General features: G+C 42.4%; 2 protein-coding genes across 11 annotated transcripts in view; one reads left to right on the top strand and one right to left on the bottom strand.

Annotated features, from left to right (window-relative positions):
* The window catches only part of RYR1 (ryanodine receptor 1), a 179,866-nt gene extending 158,453 nt beyond the window's left edge, over nt 1-21,413 (top strand). For all 10 annotated transcript variants that reach the window (XM_069746587.1, XM_069746582.1, XM_069746583.1 and 7 more), the window contains 13 exons: nt 654-740; nt 12,023-12,247; nt 12,336-12,466; nt 12,571-12,613; nt 13,346-13,476; nt 15,306-15,366; nt 15,788-15,934; nt 16,033-16,167; nt 17,059-17,215; nt 17,298-17,362; nt 17,559-17,659; nt 17,741-17,792; nt 20,094-21,413. In XM_069746587.1, the coding sequence (XP_069602688.1) occupies nt 654-740; nt 12,023-12,247; nt 12,336-12,466; nt 12,571-12,613; nt 13,346-13,476; nt 15,306-15,366; nt 15,788-15,934; nt 16,033-16,167; nt 17,059-17,215; nt 17,298-17,362; nt 17,559-17,659; nt 17,741-17,792; nt 20,094-20,189 (1,431 nt within the window). In that variant the 3' untranslated portion in view covers nt 20,190-21,413. The remainder of the gene's footprint in view (nt 1-653; nt 741-12,022; nt 12,248-12,335; nt 12,467-12,570; nt 12,614-13,345; nt 13,477-15,305; nt 15,367-15,787; nt 15,935-16,032; nt 16,168-17,058; nt 17,216-17,297; nt 17,363-17,558; nt 17,660-17,740; nt 17,793-20,093) is intronic.
* A 212-nt stretch (nt 21,414-21,625) lies between these two features.
* Nucleotides 21,626-22,145, bottom strand: part of MAP4K1 (mitogen-activated protein kinase kinase kinase kinase 1) — a 112,439-nt gene continuing 111,919 nt past the window's right edge. The window contains exon 31 of the mRNA XM_069746576.1: nt 21,626-21,955. Within this exon, the coding sequence (XP_069602677.1) occupies nt 21,886-21,955 (70 nt within the window). The 3' untranslated portion in view covers nt 21,626-21,885. The remainder of the gene's footprint in view (nt 21,956-22,145) is intronic.

Below are 22,145 nucleotides of genomic sequence, written 5' to 3'. Positions count from 1 at the left end.
ACAATACAGTATATTGCTGGATTAGTTACCCATGTAATGTTATTATAGCTTCTAATAATAGCACCCAAATCACTTTTGTACTCATTTACTGAATTCAAGGAAATGTGTCATTGGAAAATTACCCATTTTTTAAATAATTTTGTATGTTACGTTTTCATAATTTAAATTTTTTCCATGTAATTATTAACAGAATGTTAAAAAATATCTTGCACTAGGCTTAATATTACTCTCCTACTTCCCGAGGGGCACATGAATACTGAATTTTGTTTTGAAGGATTTAATTTAATGATTGTGTTTTCATTATGACGAAGGTCATTGTGAATGTAGGAGGATAGGGAGGGTTGTGATATCACCTAATGTGAATAGTGGATCCTGTTATCTATAATACATAAAGATAGTATCAATGTACAAGAGGGAGAGGAGGTGAGCTGTGACATCACTTATTATAAATGGTAGATCCTGTGTAACTGATGATACTGTATAACCTAAAAAACTTAAACAATGACACTTTCTGATGACACATTCTCTTTCTTTAACCATTAGAACATTCATTTTTAAGCTGTCCCTTGACATTTATTCATCTTGGTGGCAGCTTCCTGACAATGTCTAATTAATGTCGCCTCACCAACCCATAATATTTTTGTCTTTTCCAGAATTATCTGTCTAGAAATTTCTACAACCTTCGGTTCTTGGCATTGTTTTTGGCCTTTGCTATCAATTTTATCCTGCTGTTCTACAAGGCAAGTTCAGTAAACATTAGTGGCGTAATATAATATTTGATCATTAACTTGTAAAATCATCATTAAATTGAATAGAAATGAGCACTTTGATGCAAATCGGATTTGTGTTGCATTTAAAAAAAATATGCACCTCCCTGCGAATTTGAACTATTTGCTATTTGGTATGTGTGAATCGCAAAAAAAAAATTGTGACGTATTGAGCCACAAAAGACTCATATGGCATCAAGTATGACTGCTTGGGCTTCTCCATTTTACACTGGGTCTATCCAGCCAATCAGGAGGGACTATCAAAACCTGTATAAAAGCAGAGGGTGGGAATGCAGCAACCATTTTAGGATCATTTAGGATAGTGACAGGATGACAGAGCATATGCAGCACCCCAGGTGACCGGTTGCTGCAGTGATGCTGCTTTTCTTCCAGGGAAGGTAATGTCATGCTCAGAGGCAAAGGAGTTCTCTTCACCAGGTAAGGCACACACGTGCAACATATTCTGAATCCAGGCCCGGAGGAGGAGCTCAAGACCCGGATTCAGGGGAGCTTCCCTAAGCTATATGTATCCTGACCTGGAGGAGGAGTTAGGCTAGTTGGTCCTGGGAGACCAGGCAGAGCAGACGTCTAGGAGAGACGCAGAGCAGACAGAGAGGTCTGAGCAGCCACGTGGGAGCTGCAGCCTCTGAAGGGACACATAACCTGGAAGGATTGGATGTGGAGTAGCCGGAAGGAGCAAAGGAGAGGAACAGGGCTCAGAGGGGAACAGCGATAGGACACCCTCAGAGCCATAGCGCAGAAGCTGGGTACCGGGAGCCCTAGGCCTTAGTGGAACTGTACGATACTTGGCAGAACCGGAGGGCATAAGATCATACAGACATTGCCCACACCACACTTGAGATGCAGCAGCACCTGAGGAGCCCGGGGCATGATAGAGTCCCTGTAAAATGGCTAAAGCTGCCCGTCATGCAGGTACCTGTCTTAAGACAGGGGGAATAGAGGACTCTGCAGGAAGCTTCAGGCACCAGGGACAACACCTTTACCGGCGCTAGTTGGAAAGGCTCACGGACCTCTACTGGAACAAGGGAACCCTCCATTGCCTCTGAGCTGGCCGGACCATCATCATCTGTGCCTGGTACCCTGGACTGTGGCCTGCCAACCACAGTAAACCAGGTAAATACTTACAACTTGTGTCCTCTTCTTATTCATCGGCATTCACCACCTTGCCACACATCTTAGGACCCCTGGGGACCCCGCCTCACCTGCAGGACGTGTACCATCAGTGTTGCAATAACATCCCCCAGACGACCCCTTTAACGCAGTGTTGGTCCCACTATTGACCGAACACCACAGGTGGCGTCACGACAGACTTATAAACATTTTCCCCTTTAAAGACCGTTCCCCTTTAACGTTGAGCCCCAGGGCTACGGACCGGGTCGCAGCCACCGTGACATCCCTCCTGCAGACCGGACCCGGTACCGAGTACCCCAATGCCCTGGCTGGGCGACTCACATACAGTTCTGCAAAAGAGATAAGAGAAAGCCATAAAGCATTGTATAAATACTTCAGACAGGGTATGGTGTAAAAATATAGCAATGAAGAAGATAAGAGTATTACAGATGCAATTAATAAGGTTAGGGACAGATAGTTGATGTGCCAGACTCAATGTTATTGGTCAGTGATATGGTATAGCTGACATGTGTCCTGTTGTATTTGAAAGACAATTACACTTTTTTTCTTCATTCTTATTGCACTAGAAAGCAGAAGTCAGGCAGCTCAATATTATTTATAGAAACAAATATTCTGAAATCAGTGTCACAGAGAATGGGCTTTTTAGTCACAAGCAACTGTACTGAGTTTTTGTGCAGTCTTTTTTGTAAAGGTAGAATCGTTTTCCTTATGGCTTCATTGGGGGGCACTTCTTATTTTACCAGTTTTTGGGGAAGAAGGTAGAGTTCTGTCAAAGAGATATTTACTGTAAACAAAAAAAAGTTTCTCTTTGCCTGTGCTTGTCTGTTTTTGTATATCGGTTCCAATTTGACAGCCGCACTCATGAGACCACATACCTCAGTATCAGGGTCCTGATCCCAGTCCAGCCAGCACCGTCATCTATTTTTGACTGCGCATCTTTTAGGATTAACTGTTCCAATTTAACAACCGTACATGTGAAAGTTCAATACAATGTGCAAGAAGCAAAAGAGAGCACTCACCATCCGGAGAAAACTTCAGTCTTTATTGTGGCAATAAAACATAGCAAGGTCTTACAGGAGAATGAAAGGTGTCAGGAGACGACGGCCGTTTCGCGCTGCCGCACTTCTACGCATCAGACCCGTAGAAGCGCGGCAGCGCGAAATGGCCGTAGTCTCCTGACACCTTTCGTTCTCCTGTAAGACCTTGCTATGTTTTATTGCCACAATAAAGACTGAAGTTTTCTCCGGATGGTGAGTGCTCTCTTTTGCTTCTTGCACATTGTATTGAACTTTGGCTGTTTTTCACGGAGCACCCGATTCCTTAATACTGGTACATGATTTACGCAGAGCAAGCTTGCTTTAATCCCCTGCCTCTGACATTAACCCCTTCCCGACCTTTGACGCATACGCTGCGTCATGAAAGTCGGTGCCATTCCGACCCATGACGCAGCATATGCGTCATGGAAAGATCGCGTCCCTGCAGATCGGGTGAAAGGGTTAACTCCCATTTCACCCGATCTGCAGGGACAGGGGGAGTGGTAGTTTAGCCCAGGGGGGGTGGCTTCACCCCCTCGTGGCTACGATCGCTCTGATTGGCTGTTGAAAGTGAAACTGCCAATCAGAGCGATTTGTAATATTTCACCTAAAAAATGGTGAAATATTACAATCCAGCCATGGCCGATGCTGCAATATCATCGGCCATGGCTGGAAACACTAATGTGCACCCACCCCACCCCACCGATCGCCCCCCCAGCCCCCCGATCTGTGGTCTGCTCCCCTCGGTCCTGTGCTCCGCTCTCCCGTCCTCCTGCCCGCTCCCCCCGTGCTCCAATCACACCCACCATGCTCCAATCAAACCCCCCCGCACTCCGATCCCCCCCGCACAGCGATCCCCCCCCGCACAGCGATCCCCCCCCGTGCTCCGATCCACCCGCCCGCACAGCGATCCCCCACTCCGTGCTCCAATCCACCCCCCCGTGTTCCGATCCCCCCCCCCCCGTGCCCTGATCTCCCCCCCTTATACTTACCTGGCCTCTTGGGGACCGTCTGTCTTCTTTCCTGGGCGCCGCCATCTTCCAAAATGGCGGGCGCATGTGCAGTGCGCCCGCCGAATCTGCCGGCCGGCAGATTCGTTCCAGAGTGAATTTTGATCACTGAGATAGGTTATATCTCAGTGATCAAAATAAAAAAAAAAGTAAATGACCCCCCCCCCCTTTGTCACCCCCATAGGTAGGGACAATAAAAAAAATATATTTTTTTTTTCCACTAAGGTTGGGGTAAGAACTAGGGTTAGGGTTAGGGTTAGGGGTAGGGTTAGGGTTAGGGGTAGGGTTAGGGTTAGGGGTAGGGTTAGGGGTAGGGTTAGGGTTAGGGGTAGGGTTAGGGTTAGGGTTTCGGTATGTGCACACGTATTCTGGTCCTCTGCGGATTTTTCCGCTGCGGATTTGATAAATCCGCAGTGCTAAACCGCTGCGGATTTATGGCGGATTTACCATGTTTTTTCTGCGCATTTCAATGCGGTTTTACAACAGCGATTTTCTATTTGAGCAGTTGTAAAACCGCTGCGGAATCCGCAGAAAGAAGTGACATGCTGCGGAATGTAAACCGCTGCGGAATGTAAACCGCTGCGCTTCCGTGCAGTTTTTCTGCAGCATGTGTACAGCGATTTTTGTTTCCCATAGGTTTGCATTGAACTGTAAACTCATGGGAAACTGCTGCGGATCCGCAGCGTTTTCCGCAGCGTGTGCACATACCTTTAGAATTAGGCTATGTGCACACGGTGCGGATTGGCCGCTGCGGATCCGCAGCAGAGTTCCATCAGGTTTACAGTACCATGTAAACATATGGAAAGCCAAATCCGCTGTGCCCATGGTGCGGAAAATACCGCGCGGGAACGCTGCGTTGTATTTTCCGCAGCATGTCAATTCTTTGTGCGGATTCCGCAGCGTTTTACACCTGTTCCTCAATAGGAATCCGCAGGTGAAATCCGGACAAAAAACACTGGAAATCCGCGATAAATCCGCAGGTAAAACGCAGTGCCTTTTACCCGCGGATTTTTCAAAAATGGTGCTGAAAAATCTCATACGAATCCGCAACGTTGGCACATAGCCTTAGGGCTAGGGTTGGGTTGGAATTAGGGTTGTGGTTAGGGTTAGGGGTGTGTTGGGGTTACGGGTGTGTTGGGGTTAGGGTTGTGATTAGGGTTACGGCTACAGTTGGGATAAGGGTTAGGGGTGTGTTGGAGTTAGAATTGAGGGGTTTCCACTGTTTAGGCACATCAGGGGGTCTCCAAACGCAACATGGCGCCACCATTGATTCCAGCCAATCTTGTATTCAAAAAGTCAAATGGTGCTCCCTCACTTCCGAGCCCCGACGTGCACCCAAACAGTGGTTTACCCCCACATATGGGGTACCAGCATACTCAGGACAAACTGCGCAACAATTACTGGGGTCCAATTTCTCCTGTTACCCTTGAGAAAATAAAAAATTGCTTGCTAAAACATCATTTTTGAGGAAAGAAAAATGATTTTTTATTTTCACGGCTCTGCGTTGTAAACGTCTGTGAAGCACTTGGGGGTTCAAAGTGCTCACCACATATCTAGATAAGTTCCTTGGGGGGTCTAGTTTCCAAAATGGGGTCACTTGTGGGGGGTTTCTACTGTTTAGGCACACCAGGGGCTCTGCAAACGCAACATGACGTCCGCAGACCATTCCATCAAAGTCTGCATTTCAAAAGTCACTACTTCCCTTCTGAGCCCCGACGTGTGCCCAAACAGTGGTTTACCCCCACACATGGGGTATCAGCGTACTCAGGAGAAACTGGACAACAACTTTTGGGGTCCAATTTCTCCTGTAACCCTTGGGAAAATAAAAAATTCTGGGCTAAAAAATTATTTTTGAGGAAAGAAAACGTATTTATTATTTTCACTGCTCTGTGTTATGAACTTCTGTGAAGCACTTGGGGGTTCAAAGTGCTCACCTCACATCTAGATAAGTTCCTTTCGGGGTCTAGTTTCCAAAATGGGGTCACTTGTGGGGGGTTTCTACTGTTTAGCCACATCAGGGGCTCTGCAAACGCAACGTGACGCCCGAAGAGCATTCCATCAAAGTCTGCATTTCAAAACGTCACTACTTCACTTCCGAGCCCCAGCATGTGCCTAAACAGTGGTTTACCCCCACATATTGGGTATCAGCGTACTCAGGAGAAACTGGACAACAACTCTTGGGGTCAAATTTCTCCTGTTACCCTTGGGAAAATAAAAAATTGCGGGCTAAAAAATCATTTTTGAGAAAAGAATTTTTTTTTTTATTTTCATGGCTCTGCGTTATAAACTTCTGTGAAGCACTTGAGGGTTCAAAGTGCTCACTACACATCTAGATTAGTTCCTTTGGGGGTCTAGTTTCCAAAATGGGGTCATTTGTGGGGGATCTCTAATGTTTAGGCACACAAGGGCTCTCCAAACGCGACATGGTGTCCGCTAATGATTGGAGCTAATTTTCCATTTAAAAAGCCAAATGGCGTGCCTTCCCTTCTGAGCCCTGCCGTGCGCCCAAACAGTGGTTTACCCCCACATATGGGGTATCAGCGTACTCAGGACAAACTGGACATTGGGGTCCAATTTCTCCTATTACCATTGGCAAAATAGGAAATTCCAGGCTAAAAAATCATTTTTGAGAAAAGAAAAATAATTTTTTATTTTCATGGCCCTGCATTATAAACTTCTGTGAAGCACCTGGGGGTTTAAAGTGCTCAGTATGCATCTAGATAAGTGCCTTGGGGGGTCTAGTTTCCAAAATGGGGTCACTTTTGGGGGAGCTCCATTGCATAGGCACACAGGGGCTCTCCAAATGCGACATGGTGTCCGCTAACAAATGGAGCTAATTTTCCATTCAAAAAGTCAAAAGGCGCGCCTTCCCTTCCGAGCCCTGCCGTGTGCCCAAACAGTGGTTTACCCCCACATATAAGGTATCGGCGTACTCGGGAGAAATTGCTCAACAAATTTTAGGATCCATTTTATCCTATTGCCCATGTGAAAATGAAAAAATTGAGGCGAAAAGAAATTTTTTGTGAAAAAAAGTACTTTTTCATTTTTACGGATCAATTTGTGAAGCACCTGAGGGTTTAAAGTGCTCACTAGGCATCTAGATAAGTTCCTTGGGGGGTCCAGTTTCCAAAATGGGGTCACTTGTGGGGGAGCTCCAATGTTTAAGCACACAGGGTCTCTCCAAACGCGACATGGTGTCCGCTAACGATGGAGATAATTTTTCATTCAAAAAGTCAAATGGCGCTCCTTCCCTTCCGAGCCTTACCATGTGCCCAAACAGTGGTTTACCCCCACATGTGAGGTATCGGTGTGCTCAGGAGAAATTGCCAAACAAATTTTAGGATCCATTTTATCCTGTTGTCCATGTGAAAATGAAAAAATTGAGGCTAAAAGAATTTTTTTTGTGAAAAAATAGTACTTTTTCATTTTTACGGATCAATTTGTGAAGCAGCTGGGGGTTTAAAGGGCTCACTATGCATCTAGATAAGTTCCTTGGGGCGTCTAGTTTCCAAAATGGGGTCACTTGTGGGGGAGCTCCAATTTTTAAGCACATGGGGGCTCTCCAAACTTGACATGGTGTCCACTAAAGAGTGCAGCCAATTTTTCATTCAAAAAGTCAAATGGCGCTCCTTCCCTTCCAAGCCCTGCCGTGCGCCCAAACAGTGGTTTACCCCCACATATGAGGTATCAGCGTACTCAGGACAAATTGGACAACAACTTTCGTGGTTCAATTTCTCCTTTTACCATTGGGAAAATACAAAAATTGTTGCTGAAAAATCATTTTTGTGACTAAAAAGTTAAATGTTCATTTTTTCCTTCCATGTTGCTTCTGCTGCTGTGAAGCACCTGAAGGGTTAATAAACTTCTGGAATGTGGTTTTGTGCACCTTGAGGGGTGCAGTTTTTAGAATGGTGTCACTTTTGGGTATTTTCAGCCATATAGACCCCTCAAACTGACTTCAAATGTGAGGTGGTCCCTAAAAAAAATGGTTTTGTAAATTTCGTTGTAAAAATGAGAAATCGCTGGTGAAATTTTAACCCTTATAACTTCCTAGCAAAAAAAAATTTTGTTTCCAAAATTGGGCTGATGTAAAGTAGACGTGTGAGAAATGTTATTTATTAACTATTTTGTGTCACATACCTCTCTGGTTTAACAGAATAAAAATTCAAAATGTGAAAATTGCGAAATTTTCAAAATTTTCGCCAAATTTCCGTTTTTATCACAAATAAACACAGAATTTATTGACCTAAATTTAACACTAACATGAAGCCCAATATGTCACGAAAAAACAATCTCAGAACCGCTAGGATCCGTTGAAGCGTTCCTGAGTTATTACCTCATAAAGGAACACTGGTCAGAATTGCAAAAAACGGCAAGGTCTTTAAGGTCAAAATAGGCTGGGTCATGAAGGGGTTAACCAGCTGTTAGTGCGGACTTTTTTTCTTTTGTTTGTGTACATGTGAAAGTTTTGGCACCCCTGGTCAAAATTACTGTTATTGTGAACAGTTAAGTAAGTTGAAGATGAAGTGATCTCTAAAAGGCCTAAAGTTAAAGATGACACATTTCCTTTATATTTTAGGCAAAAAAAAACCATAAATATTGTAATTTTCTACCCCTTAACGACCGCCAATCCTTATTAAAATGGCGGTCATTAACTGGCCTTATTCCCTCATTGCTGTTTTAAAAAACAGTAATTTTGACCAGGGGTGCCCAAAATTGTACATGCCACCATACACTGTGGCCTGCTGCCATGTATTGCTTTCTGTATGTGTACCTATCTAACTATACATTTTCATTACGTCTTGTTTGGCAGAGGTTAAAATCAGGATTGAAAAGAATGTCAAAAATTAATATTAGAGTCGTGAAAAATGGTACAAATTTATAATTAGAGTTGTTATGGCATGGTGAAAAAAGAACTAATAATGGTATTAGATGGGATAGTGTAAAAAATAAAACAAAACTACTACTAGCACAAGCTATCTAGGCGTTAGTACTACCAAGCTAAAACCACAATTGGCATCCAGCAAGCATATAGGGGAGAGGAATTTGATTAGTCACATTAACCCCTTAAACACCTCCCCCCCCCAAGCCTGTTTGCACCTTCATGACTAGGCCAATTTGTACAATTCTCACCACTGTCACTTTATGAGGTGATAACTCTGGAACGCTTCAAAGGATCCTGATAATTCTGAGATTGTTCTTTTGTGACATATTGTGCTTCATGATAGTGGTAAAATTTCTTCAATATGACTTGTGTTCATTTGTGAAAAAAAAAAAGAAATTTGGCAAAAAATTTGGAAAAAAGTTTTCAATTTTCAAACTTTTAATTTCTATGCTCTTAAATCAGAGTTATGTGACACAAAATAGTTAATAAATAACATTTCCCAGATGTCTACTTTACATCAGCACAATTTTGGAAAGATACTGCTGTAATTTTGTTTTGTTAGGAAGTTATAAGGGTTAAAAGTTGACCAGCAATTTCTAATGTTTCCAACAAAATTTACAAATCTATTTTTCTAGGGACCACCTCACATTTGAAGTGAGCCTATATGACAAACGTGTAGTCGCTAAATTTGGATTTGGGAGCTCAGATTTTGCTGGATTTCTTTTCTGGGGCGAGGAGCCATTTCGCTTTTCCAGAGCGTTTGTGCTACCAGTAACATGGAAGCCCCTATATTTCCATTAACAGATGATGGACCTGACTGGGGACTTGCTTTTTTGTGGATTGAGTTGAAGCTTTTATTGGGAACATTTTACATAACGGTTGGTATCACAGTTATCCGGCGCTCTACGCTGAGCACTTACATCGGGGTTTCCAGCTAAATCTCTGAGTGACGTGACAGAGGAAGACTCCCAATCCATTCACTATAATGAGGCAGCAGTTACTCTGGACTCCATGTGGCTTCTGTTCAGCGGTGTCCTTCTTTTCAGAAATGCACAAAACTGTGGCAGACGACGCTTTTATGCAATCCTAATAAAAAGACAGACACCGACAGATCATAGGCCAGATGACGTCCACAGTGCCTCGATCAACCTGGGGGTTCCAGCTGAATCATGTATTTCAGAGAGTTACACAGAAACCCCAGTATACGCCCTCAGCTCAGAATAAATGTGAGTCTTACTGCGATCTTTGGGAGGCAGAATGAAAAAATCAACAGCATGTGAAGAATTGGTTTTATTTCATTTTTACACCGATCCTCGTGCAGTATAAGTGATTAGATAACTTTATTCTTCGGGTCGGTGGGATTACAGCGATACCAGATTTATATCTTTTTATTATACTTGTTTGCGATCACACACTAAAAAACGCATTTTATTTTTGCCAAAAAAATGCTTTTTATTGCAAAAACTATATTTAGACAGCAATATCTTTTCCATATTTCGGCCGACAGAGTCAAGTGACAGCTTCTTTTTTGCAGGACGTGTTGACCTTTTTATTGGTACCATTTTTTCGCTTTCTAGTTCAATTTTTGGGAGGCAGATTGAACAAATACCAACAATTCATGATTTTTTTTTTGTTTATGCCGTACCATATGTGGTGAAATTGATAAGGCAGCTTTATTTTTCGCGTCAGTGCGATTATAGAGATACCCCATTTATATTGTTTTTTTTATAGTTGGGCGCTTTTACACAATAAAAACTATTTTATAAAGCAAAAATATTTTTGCATCGCTTTATTCTGAGAGCTATAGCTTTTTTATTTTTCTGCTGATGGAGCTGTATGGCAGCTTGCTTTTTGCGGGACAAGATGACATTTTCAGCGATATTATTTTTATTTACATTCGTCTCTTTGATTGCGTTATATTTATGATGAAAAAGCATTGTTTTTGCTCTGCTTTTTTATTATTTATGTTTTATGGTGTTAACTGAATGTCTTTACTAGTGTGACAGTTTTACAGGGCAGGTCTTCCGAACGCGGCAATACTAAACATGTGTATTTTCTTTTATAATTTTTTTTTGCATAAAATTACCAATTTATCAGTACAATATTTATATATTTTTTTAAATTATTTTCCGATTTTTTTTTAAAATATATTTTATATATATATATATATATATATATGTATATATATATATATATATATACATATATATATATATATATATATATATATATTTTTTACAATTTTTTAACTTTCTTACCTAGTCCCACTCTGGGATTTTCACTTTCTTTAGTCTGATCGCTGCAATGCACGAGCATTGCGATGGTTTATAATGGTCAGTGCTTCACTGACACAAGTTAGTTAGATCATGCACTGCTCATAATCTAATTAACTTGCTAGAGCCTTGTGACCCGGATGTCGTGATGACTACATCGGGTCACCATGTCAACCAGTCACTCCCCCGCGATGACGGCGATCTGAGGGCAGAGGAGGCTCCCTCCCTCTGCCTGCATTCTAAATGCAGTGATCGCAGCATACAAGGGGTTAAATTGCCGGGAGCAGTGCGGACACCACCATTGGCACGTAGTGCCAGATGTCATCTGTTAGAATCAGTTGACACCTAGTGGCGATTGCCAGTGCATTGCCTCTTTTAGCGCAAAATCGCCATTACGTATTCAGTACGTCCAAGGGCGGTAAGCACTTCCCAACCAAGAAGTACTGAGTAAGTGTAACAATGGGAAGAGGCGAATAATCTGTCATAGTAGAATAATGTTACCTCTGACAGCGACACCGTGAGTTTAATTCAATATAATGCACAGAGCAGTCTCTCTGATCACAAATGACTTTTAAAACACATGAAAAGTTAGTAAGTTTGCTGTGTTATTAAACATGCTGTGGGTTACTACGAGGTTTCTATCTGTTTCCATAATGAGGTCTATTTGAGATTACTAAGGCTGTGCTTGTGTTAAAGACCTTGAAAAGGGGTTCAATACAGTCCCATGGGACCTCAGAGTGTTGCGCGTCTTTTCAGCTTTTTAGGGCCCTTTTAAGGCTTTGCAGATTTGCGATTCACGGCAATTTGCTTTGCTTTGAATCAAATTTTGGAGAAAAATTAGTCCAACCTGGTGAATTCAAATTTCAAAAGATTTGATCATCTCTAACTCTGACCTCTGCAGGTATCTGATTCCCCAAAAGGTGAAGATGATTTTGAAGGGTCTGGTTTAGAAGAAGATCTAGGTGTGCTGGATGAGGGAAGCGGTGAGGAGGAGGATGAAGAAGACAGCGTGGTATATTTCTTCTTGGAGGAAAGTACGGGATATATGCAGCCCACATTGTATTTGTTTTCTGTAGTCCACTCACTCATTGCCTTCCTGTGTATCATTGGCTACAACTGTCTAAAGGTGAGGTTTCTGTCTCAAAAGACCATAGCAGTCTAAGTTTTACATTCGGCAGTAGACAAGTTGATATACACTTGGTTCTGCTCATTAGATACCGCTGGTCATTTTCAAACGAGAGAAAGAATTGGCACGTAAACTGGAATTCGATGGCGTTTATATCACAGAGCAGCCCGAGGACGATGACATAAAAGGGCAGTGGGATCGTCTGGTCCTAAATACTCCGTAAGTTACCAAAGTTGGAGAATAGGGAATCAAGGTTTCGCAGATAGACTGAACAAATTCTGAATTTTGTTGACCCCTTTTCTTATCTTATGTACCTTCTGCAGATCATTTCCAAGCAATTACTGGGACAAGTTTGTAAAGCGAAAGGTAATAGTTTGTAATTAGAGAAGAGCTAATCAAATTTTGTCTAGAATGTTTAGGTATTTGCTCAACCAAAGTGAAGACACTACACATTGCAAAAACATTACGTCAGCCAAAGGAGGAACACGTCATCTTGGACCAGCACAACCAAATAAGAGGGACTACTGTAGCCTGTATAAAAGCTAAGGCAGGGAATGCTGCAGCTATTTTGGACTGATTCTGGAAAGTGAGAACACTTCACAGCCTAGAAATAGGGAAAGTTATAAAATACCAAAGAAACTGCACAGATAGTGTGTGACAGTGCAACAGTGAAGATGATTAGTGTGTGAAGTAAAGACAATAATACCGATTTAATGGACAGAGAGATAGGAGAGTCAGATTATTATACACTCTTTTTCAGGGCAGTTAAAGGCTTTGGAGTAATATAATTCATTCATATCTACCTGAGATACACCAAGATAGTCGCTGCTTGTCTCTATCATAGGCCGGGGTCACACTGGCGAGTGCAATGCGAGAAACTCGCGCAAGTCTCTCGCATCAATACCCGGCACTGCCGCCGGCTCTCGGGAATGGAGTGTGTGGCTGGTTGTATTTCTATGCAGCTGAAGGCTCCGGTCCAAATCGCTGGTGGCAGTGCCGGGTATCGATGCGAGAGACTCGCGTGAGTTTCTCACATTGCACTCGCCAGTGTGACCCCGGCCTTAGTCTCATGTTTAGTAAACTCTTCTAATCATCCAGGTACTGGACAAATATGGGGACATCTATGGCCGTGAGAGAATCGCAGAACTGCTGGGAATGGATCTGGCCAGTTTGGAAATCAGCTCTCAAAATGGGAAGAAACCAGAGCCGGATAAATCTGTCCTAGCATGGTGGGTGTATAATGTCCATGTCTGCCTATTATTCGGTCTTCACCACCCTCGTTTTCTTCTGACCAAAATCCCCATACACATGTATTCTTGGCTTGAACAAACTTGCCTTTGTCCTGAAAGGGGAGAGGGGAGAAAGATGGGCACCTCTGGTAGTGACTTATCTTCTATGAGATAAGAGTATTGGGTATATTGAAATCGATCTGCTTAATCTTTCTCTTGTCATCTGCCACTGGAGAAGAGTCTGAAGACCATCATACACCAAAACTGATGAGTTCAGCTGACAATTTCCTAATGAATAACCTATAAGTAGTGCAGAACCATAATGGCCTCCACTAGGCGTAACTCAATATATCAGTTTTTCCAGGAGTGTTGTTTTAATAATCTTTCTTTAATGAACTATGCGCCATATTATTTTACTTCTGTCTTTATATTAAACTATTATTTTTAAAATACTGTTGACATATCAAAGTGTTGTATCGATTGGTGGGGATCTGGATGCTAATTCTCCCAAAATTACACGGCCAAGTGCTGAGAATGAAGGCTGGTTAGTAAAATGTTTGTGTAGTCCATCTTCAGTATCGGAGGAGAGTAGTGTTAGCCGGGGGATCACGCAGATATCCCACTGCTGCCACCAATCGTCAGGACAATTACACAATTGACTGACGATTGATGGACAAGTCAACGGCTGCTTTCACTACTAGGCTGCTTGTTGAGCGCTTTCACGGTGAACGTACAGTATATACACATCCGAGTCTAGCACACAGGTATATATATACTTCGATACGATCACTGCCAAGCTCTGCGGTAACCACAGAAAAAACTAGCTGCCACCGCCAATCGTTTACCCAGGCCGATTGGACATCCATTTCTGGTAACGTATGGCTTCACAAGGCTTCAGGGCTTATAGAACAAGAGGAACAAAGCTATAACAAAAAAGTATTTGCAAAAAATACAAAAGATGTTACAATGGCGACAAGAAAATACAGTATATACAATCATATAAAAAAATAAAAAGGGGTAAACAAAAGAAAATGACTAGACCTGATGTCAAAGAAATGGCGCAGATCTTTGCAGAGGGGAGCAGTTCGACTGGAAAATGGTGCACTCCTACAGCAAGCTGTATGTTACAGCACTGAACTATGGTAATAATTCAGAATCTGCTTGGTGACCTCAGTTGGGGGCTTGTAGATGGGATGCGGCTCAGGTTCCAAAAATTATGACATTCATGATCTAGAGGATATTTGTCCCCCCTGAAGGTCCCAGGTGGGAGAAACTAATGACTTATTTTCTATCATGATTTTTAGCTTTCCATCGATAGGAGACAAGGCATATCCAAATTTGTAAATCTATCTGTACGATATTAATTGGGGCTGATCGGTAGGCCATATTGCAATGTAATTATTGGCATTGCATTTGACCTGGGGCCACGATGCAGAAAATATGTTTCCCATAACTACAGGATCTATGCCGGTCACAAAAACCCCAATATTTGTACCTGTTATCTGGCTCCAAAGAGTCTGCTTGTAGTTCTTTTGAAAACAGGAACTATCACTATACAAGCCTGGTACGATATATACTCTATACACATAGTCCACACTGACCACTCCTCGGTCCTAGCACAAAGGGTTGGAATTAAGTGTTAGCTCTTTTTTCTTCTACAATCTATAATGAAGGCCTTCTATGCTCAATATGAGGGTGACATGCCCCCTCTCAAAGGATGGTTTTATAGATTGGTCTTACTTTTACCATTACCGTTTTGACCGTGCAGTTACTTTTTAATTGTCATGCACAACTGATTACTATTAGACCTTGCTGTTTCCTTTCTGCAGGATCACCTCCATTGACCTAAAGTACCAGGTCTGGAAGTTCGGAGTGGTCTTCACAGATAACGTGAGTACTATTTCCACATTAGACTTCTACAACTGTCCTTTCACCAACAAGATGGAGAAATATGTATTTCTTATAAATTTCCCATTCTGTATAAATCCATTTCGGGCTTTAAGAAAAACAAACAAAGAAAAAAACAACAATGGTGTTTCCCCCCCAAAATAAAAAAAAATTCAAACTCTGCTTAGGATCTGTATGTTGCTCTGCATGGCCTCCTCTTTCCTGCAGACAAGAAGCACAGGACCCTTGTCTTGATATTGGTGGGGTTCCTATTAATTGGACTCTTACATTTATGGTAGAACCTGCTAAAATGCCATAAATGTGCATAGTAGATAGCCCCCTTTACTTTTTGCTAATGCTTCAAAAATGTTCTGTTTCATGAAAAAAAAGTGACGTACCCTTATTTTCTCTCTTCCATCGCCAGTCTTTCCTATACTTGGTCTGGTATTTTATTATGTCCCTTCTTGGACACTATAATAACTTCTTCTACGCCTGTCATCTTCTGGATATCGCTATGGGAGTGAAGACCTTACGTACGATCTTGTCCTCCGTCACTCACAACGGCAAACAGGTCTGAGGATAAATTGTTAATACCTTACCTAGCAAATCTTTTTTTTGTGTGTGTATTTTTTTTAATGTAACCTTTTTTTATTTTTTATTTTCCGCCAGCTCATGATGACAGTGGGTCTCCTGGCTGTAGTTGTCTATCTCTATACAGTGGTTGCCTTCAACTTTTTCCGTAAATTCTATAACAAGAGTGAGGATGAAGATGAACCGGACATGAAGTGTGATGATATGATGACTGTGAGTGCCCTATATGTGTTTATATAGAGGGGGAGACCCTTTTACAGAGGAAAGTTCCACGTTCACGACCTTTCTTTGTGCGCAAGAATAGAGAGTCTGTAAAAGACGCTCCCATTTTGGTGAACTTGAGATGTTCATGAATTACATAGTTGGTGTTTGACTTAATGACAGCCATGTAATACTATATCTCCAATTGGTGTCATGGTGGGCAAAATTAGCTGTCTTCTCAGATATGGCAACCCATCATGCATATGATAAGACCATGTGTGTAGCCAAATCCCCTAGCTAGCCAGTTTTTCCTAAGATTGTCCCAGGAAATGTACCGCTAATAGGGTTATTCTAATGCAAAGTTGCATGAAAATGCTTGAGTATGGGGTGTTCCCTAGCGGATTAATGGTGGGGCTTAACCACTAATGGGGTAGGTATGTGTTGGAAAATATGTATAAAATACCTAATAGCACATTGAGTCTCTATGGTTGTGTAACTGCTAGGCTCTCTATGGGCCACCCTACGGTGCCGTCAGTATTTTATATTTATAGGCATACTTGTCACTTTAAATAATGATTTTCCAGGAGGAAAGTGACCATAACGCCAACATTTTCCCATATGGCCATGTCCCCTTTTCAAGCACCACTATGCCTTTCCAACACCTCCTGAATGTATATTTGGCCCAAAAGTTTCTGAAACTTGTTCATCGGATGGCTTTAGGAAGATTTGTCAGTGCCAGCGAAATTGGCCAACTCTTCCAAGAGTCCAGGAGATCTCTTTTTCTAGGTGCCTCCTGGATGTTCTGGGAGAGTAGTCAAGAATGTTCATTGGGTTATCATCACCAGAGACAGTGCATTTATTACCTGTCCTAACACACAATTCTTCGTACTTTCCTCCTGACAGTGTTACCTCTTCCATATGTATGTTGGGGTACGAGCTGGTGGCGGTATCGGTGATGAGATTGAAGACCCTGCAGGAGACGAGTATGAACTTTACCGTGTGGTCTTTGACATCACGTTCTTTTTCTTTGTTATTGTCATCCTCCTGGCCATCATTCAGGGTAGGTTACCCTTCCATTCCCTCCTTCCTATAACCAATCTCTTGGCTTAAGCAAACGACTAATACATGTTCTCGTCCATCAGGTCTGATCATTGATGCATTTGGAGAGCTGAGAGACCAACAAGAACAAGTGAAGGAAGATATGGAGGTGACACTTTATTTTTTTTACTATTTTTGTTCTATATTGACATTCTTGTTGTTTATTTTTCTTAGCTAATCAAACTCTTTCCATTAGATTTAATCTTCCAGACATTTATCATCTCACCTCTTATGTGTTGTGTTTTGCAACCTTTCTGTAAAAGTAGTCTTATAATTACCATCTGTTTTTTTTATTCTGTCTCCAGACCAAATGCTTCATCTGTGGCATTGGCAGTGATTACTTTGATACGACGCCGCATGGCTTCGAGACGCACACGCTAGAAGAACATAACTTGGCTAATTATATGTGAGTCGTGGTGGCTGAGAGAATAATAAAATTACGAGTTTAAGGATCGCGGTCTGACTTCTTCTGTGCTCTCTGTTATAGGTTCTTCTTGATGTACCTCATTAACAAGGATGACACAGAACACACTGGGCAGGTGAGCTTCTGGACACCATTTCTCACTTTATTGATTTGCATCTCCTGTTCTATGGGCAGGTGATAAGTGTTATTTAAGGGTCATGTCAACCCCTCCTAATTACTGATCACAGCCTACAATGGGTGATGGTGGTGCCTGTTATTGCAGATTTCTGGGAATTAAACGAAGCTTCAGTGTCAGACACAACCACTACACAATTATTATTATTATTTATTATTATAGCGCCATTTATTCCATGGCGCTTTACATGTGAGGAGGGGTATACATAATAAAAACAGGTACAATAATCCTGAACAATACAAGTCACGACTGGTACAGGAGGAGAGAGGACCCTGCCCGCGAAGGCTCACAATCTACAAGGGATGGATGAGGATACAGTAAGTGAGGGTAGAGCTGGTCATGCAGTGGTTTGGTCGATCGGTGGTTACTGAAGGTTGTAGGCTTGCCGGAAGAGGTGGGTCTTCAGGTTCTTTTTGAAGGTTTCGATGGTAGGTGAGAGTCTGATATGTTGTGGTAGAGGGTTCCAGAGTAGGGGTGATACACGAGAGAAATCTTGTATGCAGTTTTGGGAAGAGGAGATAAGAGGGGACTAGAGAAGGAGGTCTTGTGAGGATTGGAGGTTGCGTGTAGGTAAGTACCGGGAGACGAGGTCACAGATGTATGGAGGAGACAGGTTGTGGATGGCTTTGTACGTCATGGTTAGGCTTTTGTACTGGAGTCTCTGGTTAATGGGGAGCCAGTGAAGGGATTGACAGAGGGGAGAGGCCAGGGAATAGCGGGGGGGACAGGTGGATTAGTTGGGCAGCAGAGATTAGAATAGATTGGAGGGGTGCGAGAGTGTTAGAGGGGAGGCCACAGAGCAGGAGGTTACAGTAGTCGAGGCGGGAGATGATGAGGGCATGGACTAGGGTTTTTGCAGAATCTTGGTTTAGGAATGTACGGATCCGTGAAATATTTTTGAGCTCAAGGCGGCAGGAAATGGAAAGGGCTTGGATATGCGGTTTGAAGGAGAGATCAGTGTCAAGGATTACCCCGAGGCAGCGAGCTTGTGGGACTGGGGAGAGTGGGCAGCCATTTACTGTAATGGATAGGTTCGTTGGGGGGGTCGCGTGAGATGGGGGAAAGATGATGAATTCTGTTTTGTCCATGTTAAGTTTTAGAAATCTAGCGGAGAAGAAGGATGAAATAGCGGATAGACATTGAGGGATCACAATCTACGGAGACAAGGAAGGTTCATGAAAGTGGTTCCTCTTTCTCAAACAGTCCAGCCCCTTCATGCCTTTATTGATGTCCCTAAGGTTGCTCCATAGTCACCCAGTACATATGCAATACGCAGATGAGCTTGAAGACCTTGCTTCTTTGTGCATATGCTGTTTGCCAATGGAGCAGCCCATTTCTGGATGTCAATCAAGTCAGAAAAACATCCACCAGCCTGACTGCTTGTGAGAGAGACCTTATCTTTATGACTCTTCACCGGTAATTCGCATGTGGTGCACACCAGTCTTTATCTTTCAGGGGAACCTGTTGAGTCCCCCTTGACTGTCCCCAACTGTTCTTGTAAAATGGTAGCGGTGAAGATTTCTCTATTCAGATAAGGTGTTTTATGTAACTTAATAAGGATGCATTTATTGAAAAATTAGTTCTACTCCCTTAGTGTTGCGTGCTGATGAGGCAGGACAAGTCAGGCAGAGCATCCCGGAGTAGCCCTTGGGCAAAATTGCTTCAATCATGGCCACGGAGGAATGATTAGAAGCTCAGAGGCAGGACTTATCCAGAGGAAGATTTTCCGCACTAAACTAGTCCTGCCTTATTCACTCATGCATTGCTGAAGGATTAAAGTTTATTTTTGAAACACTGCAGCATTACTAAGTTATGTAAAAGACCTCATCAGATTAAAGAAATCTGCTCCCATACTTCCATTAAAAAGTTAAGCCCCCTGGTAAAAAATGTGCAAATGTGCCCTTCAACCAACTGGGCGTACACCACATGACTTTTTTGGAGGTTTTTTGTTTTTTGTCCTCTGAAACTGGCCAATCAAAACACAGTCATGCCCACATAGTTCTGTGGTTTATGCCCAGTTGTTGAAGGGAAAGTTTGCACCAATATTACCAGGGGTATAACTTTGGAATTTGAGGGGCCCAGAAGAAAAAGAAAAACTGGTTTAGCGTCGGTAGAGCATCAGCAATTAAAGGAGGTACTCATTTTAAATTATAGAGGACTTTTCACTGTTTATTTTTTATTTTTTTTTTTTAAGTGTGGCATCAAAGCACACTCAATGTATAATATTTATTGACCATACAGGAGTCGTATGTCTGGAAGATGTACCAGGAGAGGTGTTGGGATTTCTTCCCGGCTGGAGACTGTTTCCGGAAAACTTATGAAGATCAGCTTGGATAACCATTTCTAGAAGAACTAAATTACTTTTGATCCAAGATCCTAAAAGAGACATTGGAGAGATAATCCACCTTCGTTCACAGAAGTGATCATTTTACGAACTGGATATGATGATATCTAAAAGATCCAGATGTCTTTGAAAATTGCTCTGCGGGACTCTTGACGATTAAGAGAACATGGTCTTCAAAAGACTTTTGCCAGGACTTGACATCGTAAGTTTTAAGGTTCTCAGAGACGTCAACCATCGCTGCCAAAATGTCCTCTTTCTGCCACCGAGAATTTGACGGCAAGATCGATATGTCAATGTCTTCACTGCCAACGAGACGTGCAGTTACTTGTAAAGATCTGAGGGGTTTGTTCGTTTGTGTATTACTGTCACTTTAGCGTCACTCTTCGGGACAGTGGTGAACCCTTATTGTTCTCTTCCAACATGCAATGGGTATACGAAGAAACCTTTTTCTGTGTGTAAGTAATGGTTAAAAAAAAAAGGTTTCATCATTGATCCGTGAACAATACACGACCTCTGATTGGAGACTTTTTGCTAAAATTTTGTCTGCCATTTTGTTTGTAGCAAGTCAACTAAATCCTAAATTCATGTTTAATTAGTTAGCTAATTCTTTTTTTTTGCCAATTCGAGTTGCGGAGAGAATAAAAAATTGGAAAATTGTTAAAATTTTGGTTAAACCTTGAGTTGACTTTGCCCGAGCTTTGTGCCTCTATATCACATTGCCTGGACAATCAGGCACAAGCACAAAGTTTTGGAAGTCTGTCCGCTTCTGTTGTCACTGTTGTGTAACTGTGTTCGCTCTCTTCTAGTGCCTTATACCTCCCCCCTGTAGGAGAAATACCACAGTTTGATATGTGGGTTTAGTATTGTTTTGCAGGTATGACCGTTTACCCTATTGCCGCAGCCGAGTCCTGACTACTTCATACAATGGCTGCCTGAATGTAGTCATTGAATGGTGCTGCGTGTGTTGTGACAATCTTGTTTCTCTCTTCTTTTGCATCTGTGGGAATGTCCAACACCCACCTCACCGATCAGCAATATGTTCCCCGCGTCTTCCCTTACACAAATATGTCTTCAGATTGGTGGAGATACGTGCAGATTATCTGCCTGTGATTGGTCATACAGAAGCAGAATTTTTAGGGATAAGCCTGTGGGGGATGGGTAGTTCTCACTGTGCAACGTTTTTGTCATTTTTCGTTTAATAAAATATTTATTGATGACGTTGTCAAATTTTGTGGTCTTTTCATTCTCGTTATAGAAGTTTTTCCCATATGCCATCACTGTATAATCAGTCTGGACCCCATTACACAGTTAAAGGGATACTTCTATCTTCCATGATTTCCTTTCCAATAAGGCCCAAAGCCTCTTAGATGTCGGAATCCGATGCGAAGCGGCTGACATTTTTAGTCAAGTCAATGGATTCAAACCAAGGACAAGTACAACAATCTTTTATTAAAAGTGCATAAAACCATTTTACTGCGGCGACATTCAGTATCTCCCACAATCCCGCCACAGCAGCGCCCATACACAAAGCTTATACATAATACGCAGACCAGTCTTTTACCAAGGCAGTGGTGCCATCTTATAGTTCCCGGCTATTCTCCCGCAGCATCAGGTCATTGGATGCAGAAGCTCTTAGATTAGTAGTCGCGGATCCAGCTGATGGGGGTTATCGTCCTCTCCGTTGGAAGGTTAACAGTCATGGATGTATAAGTTTATGTTGCTGTTATCAGATTGTGGAGCCTCTACGATGATTTTTGTTCTGGGAAAGAAAAGAAAAAAGTCTTCAGATATGTAGTAGCGTCTCTATAACGCTGGGGTTCCTGGCGACTTTGACTGTGACCCATGTGGCATCACCGCGGTGCATTGCGGAACACAAATTGGAAGAAGTCCGTCAGCTCTGGAGCCACAATGGCTATGTGGCAAGTTTTTGCAAGGCCAGAAATAGGTCT

Source organism: Ranitomeya imitator, chromosome 2 (assembly GCF_032444005.1).
Source record: "Ranitomeya imitator isolate aRanImi1 chromosome 2, aRanImi1.pri, whole genome shotgun sequence".
Lineage (NCBI taxonomy): Eukaryota > Metazoa > Chordata > Amphibia > Anura > Dendrobatidae > Ranitomeya > Ranitomeya imitator.
This window is presented reverse-complemented; position numbering and strand designations above follow the sequence as displayed.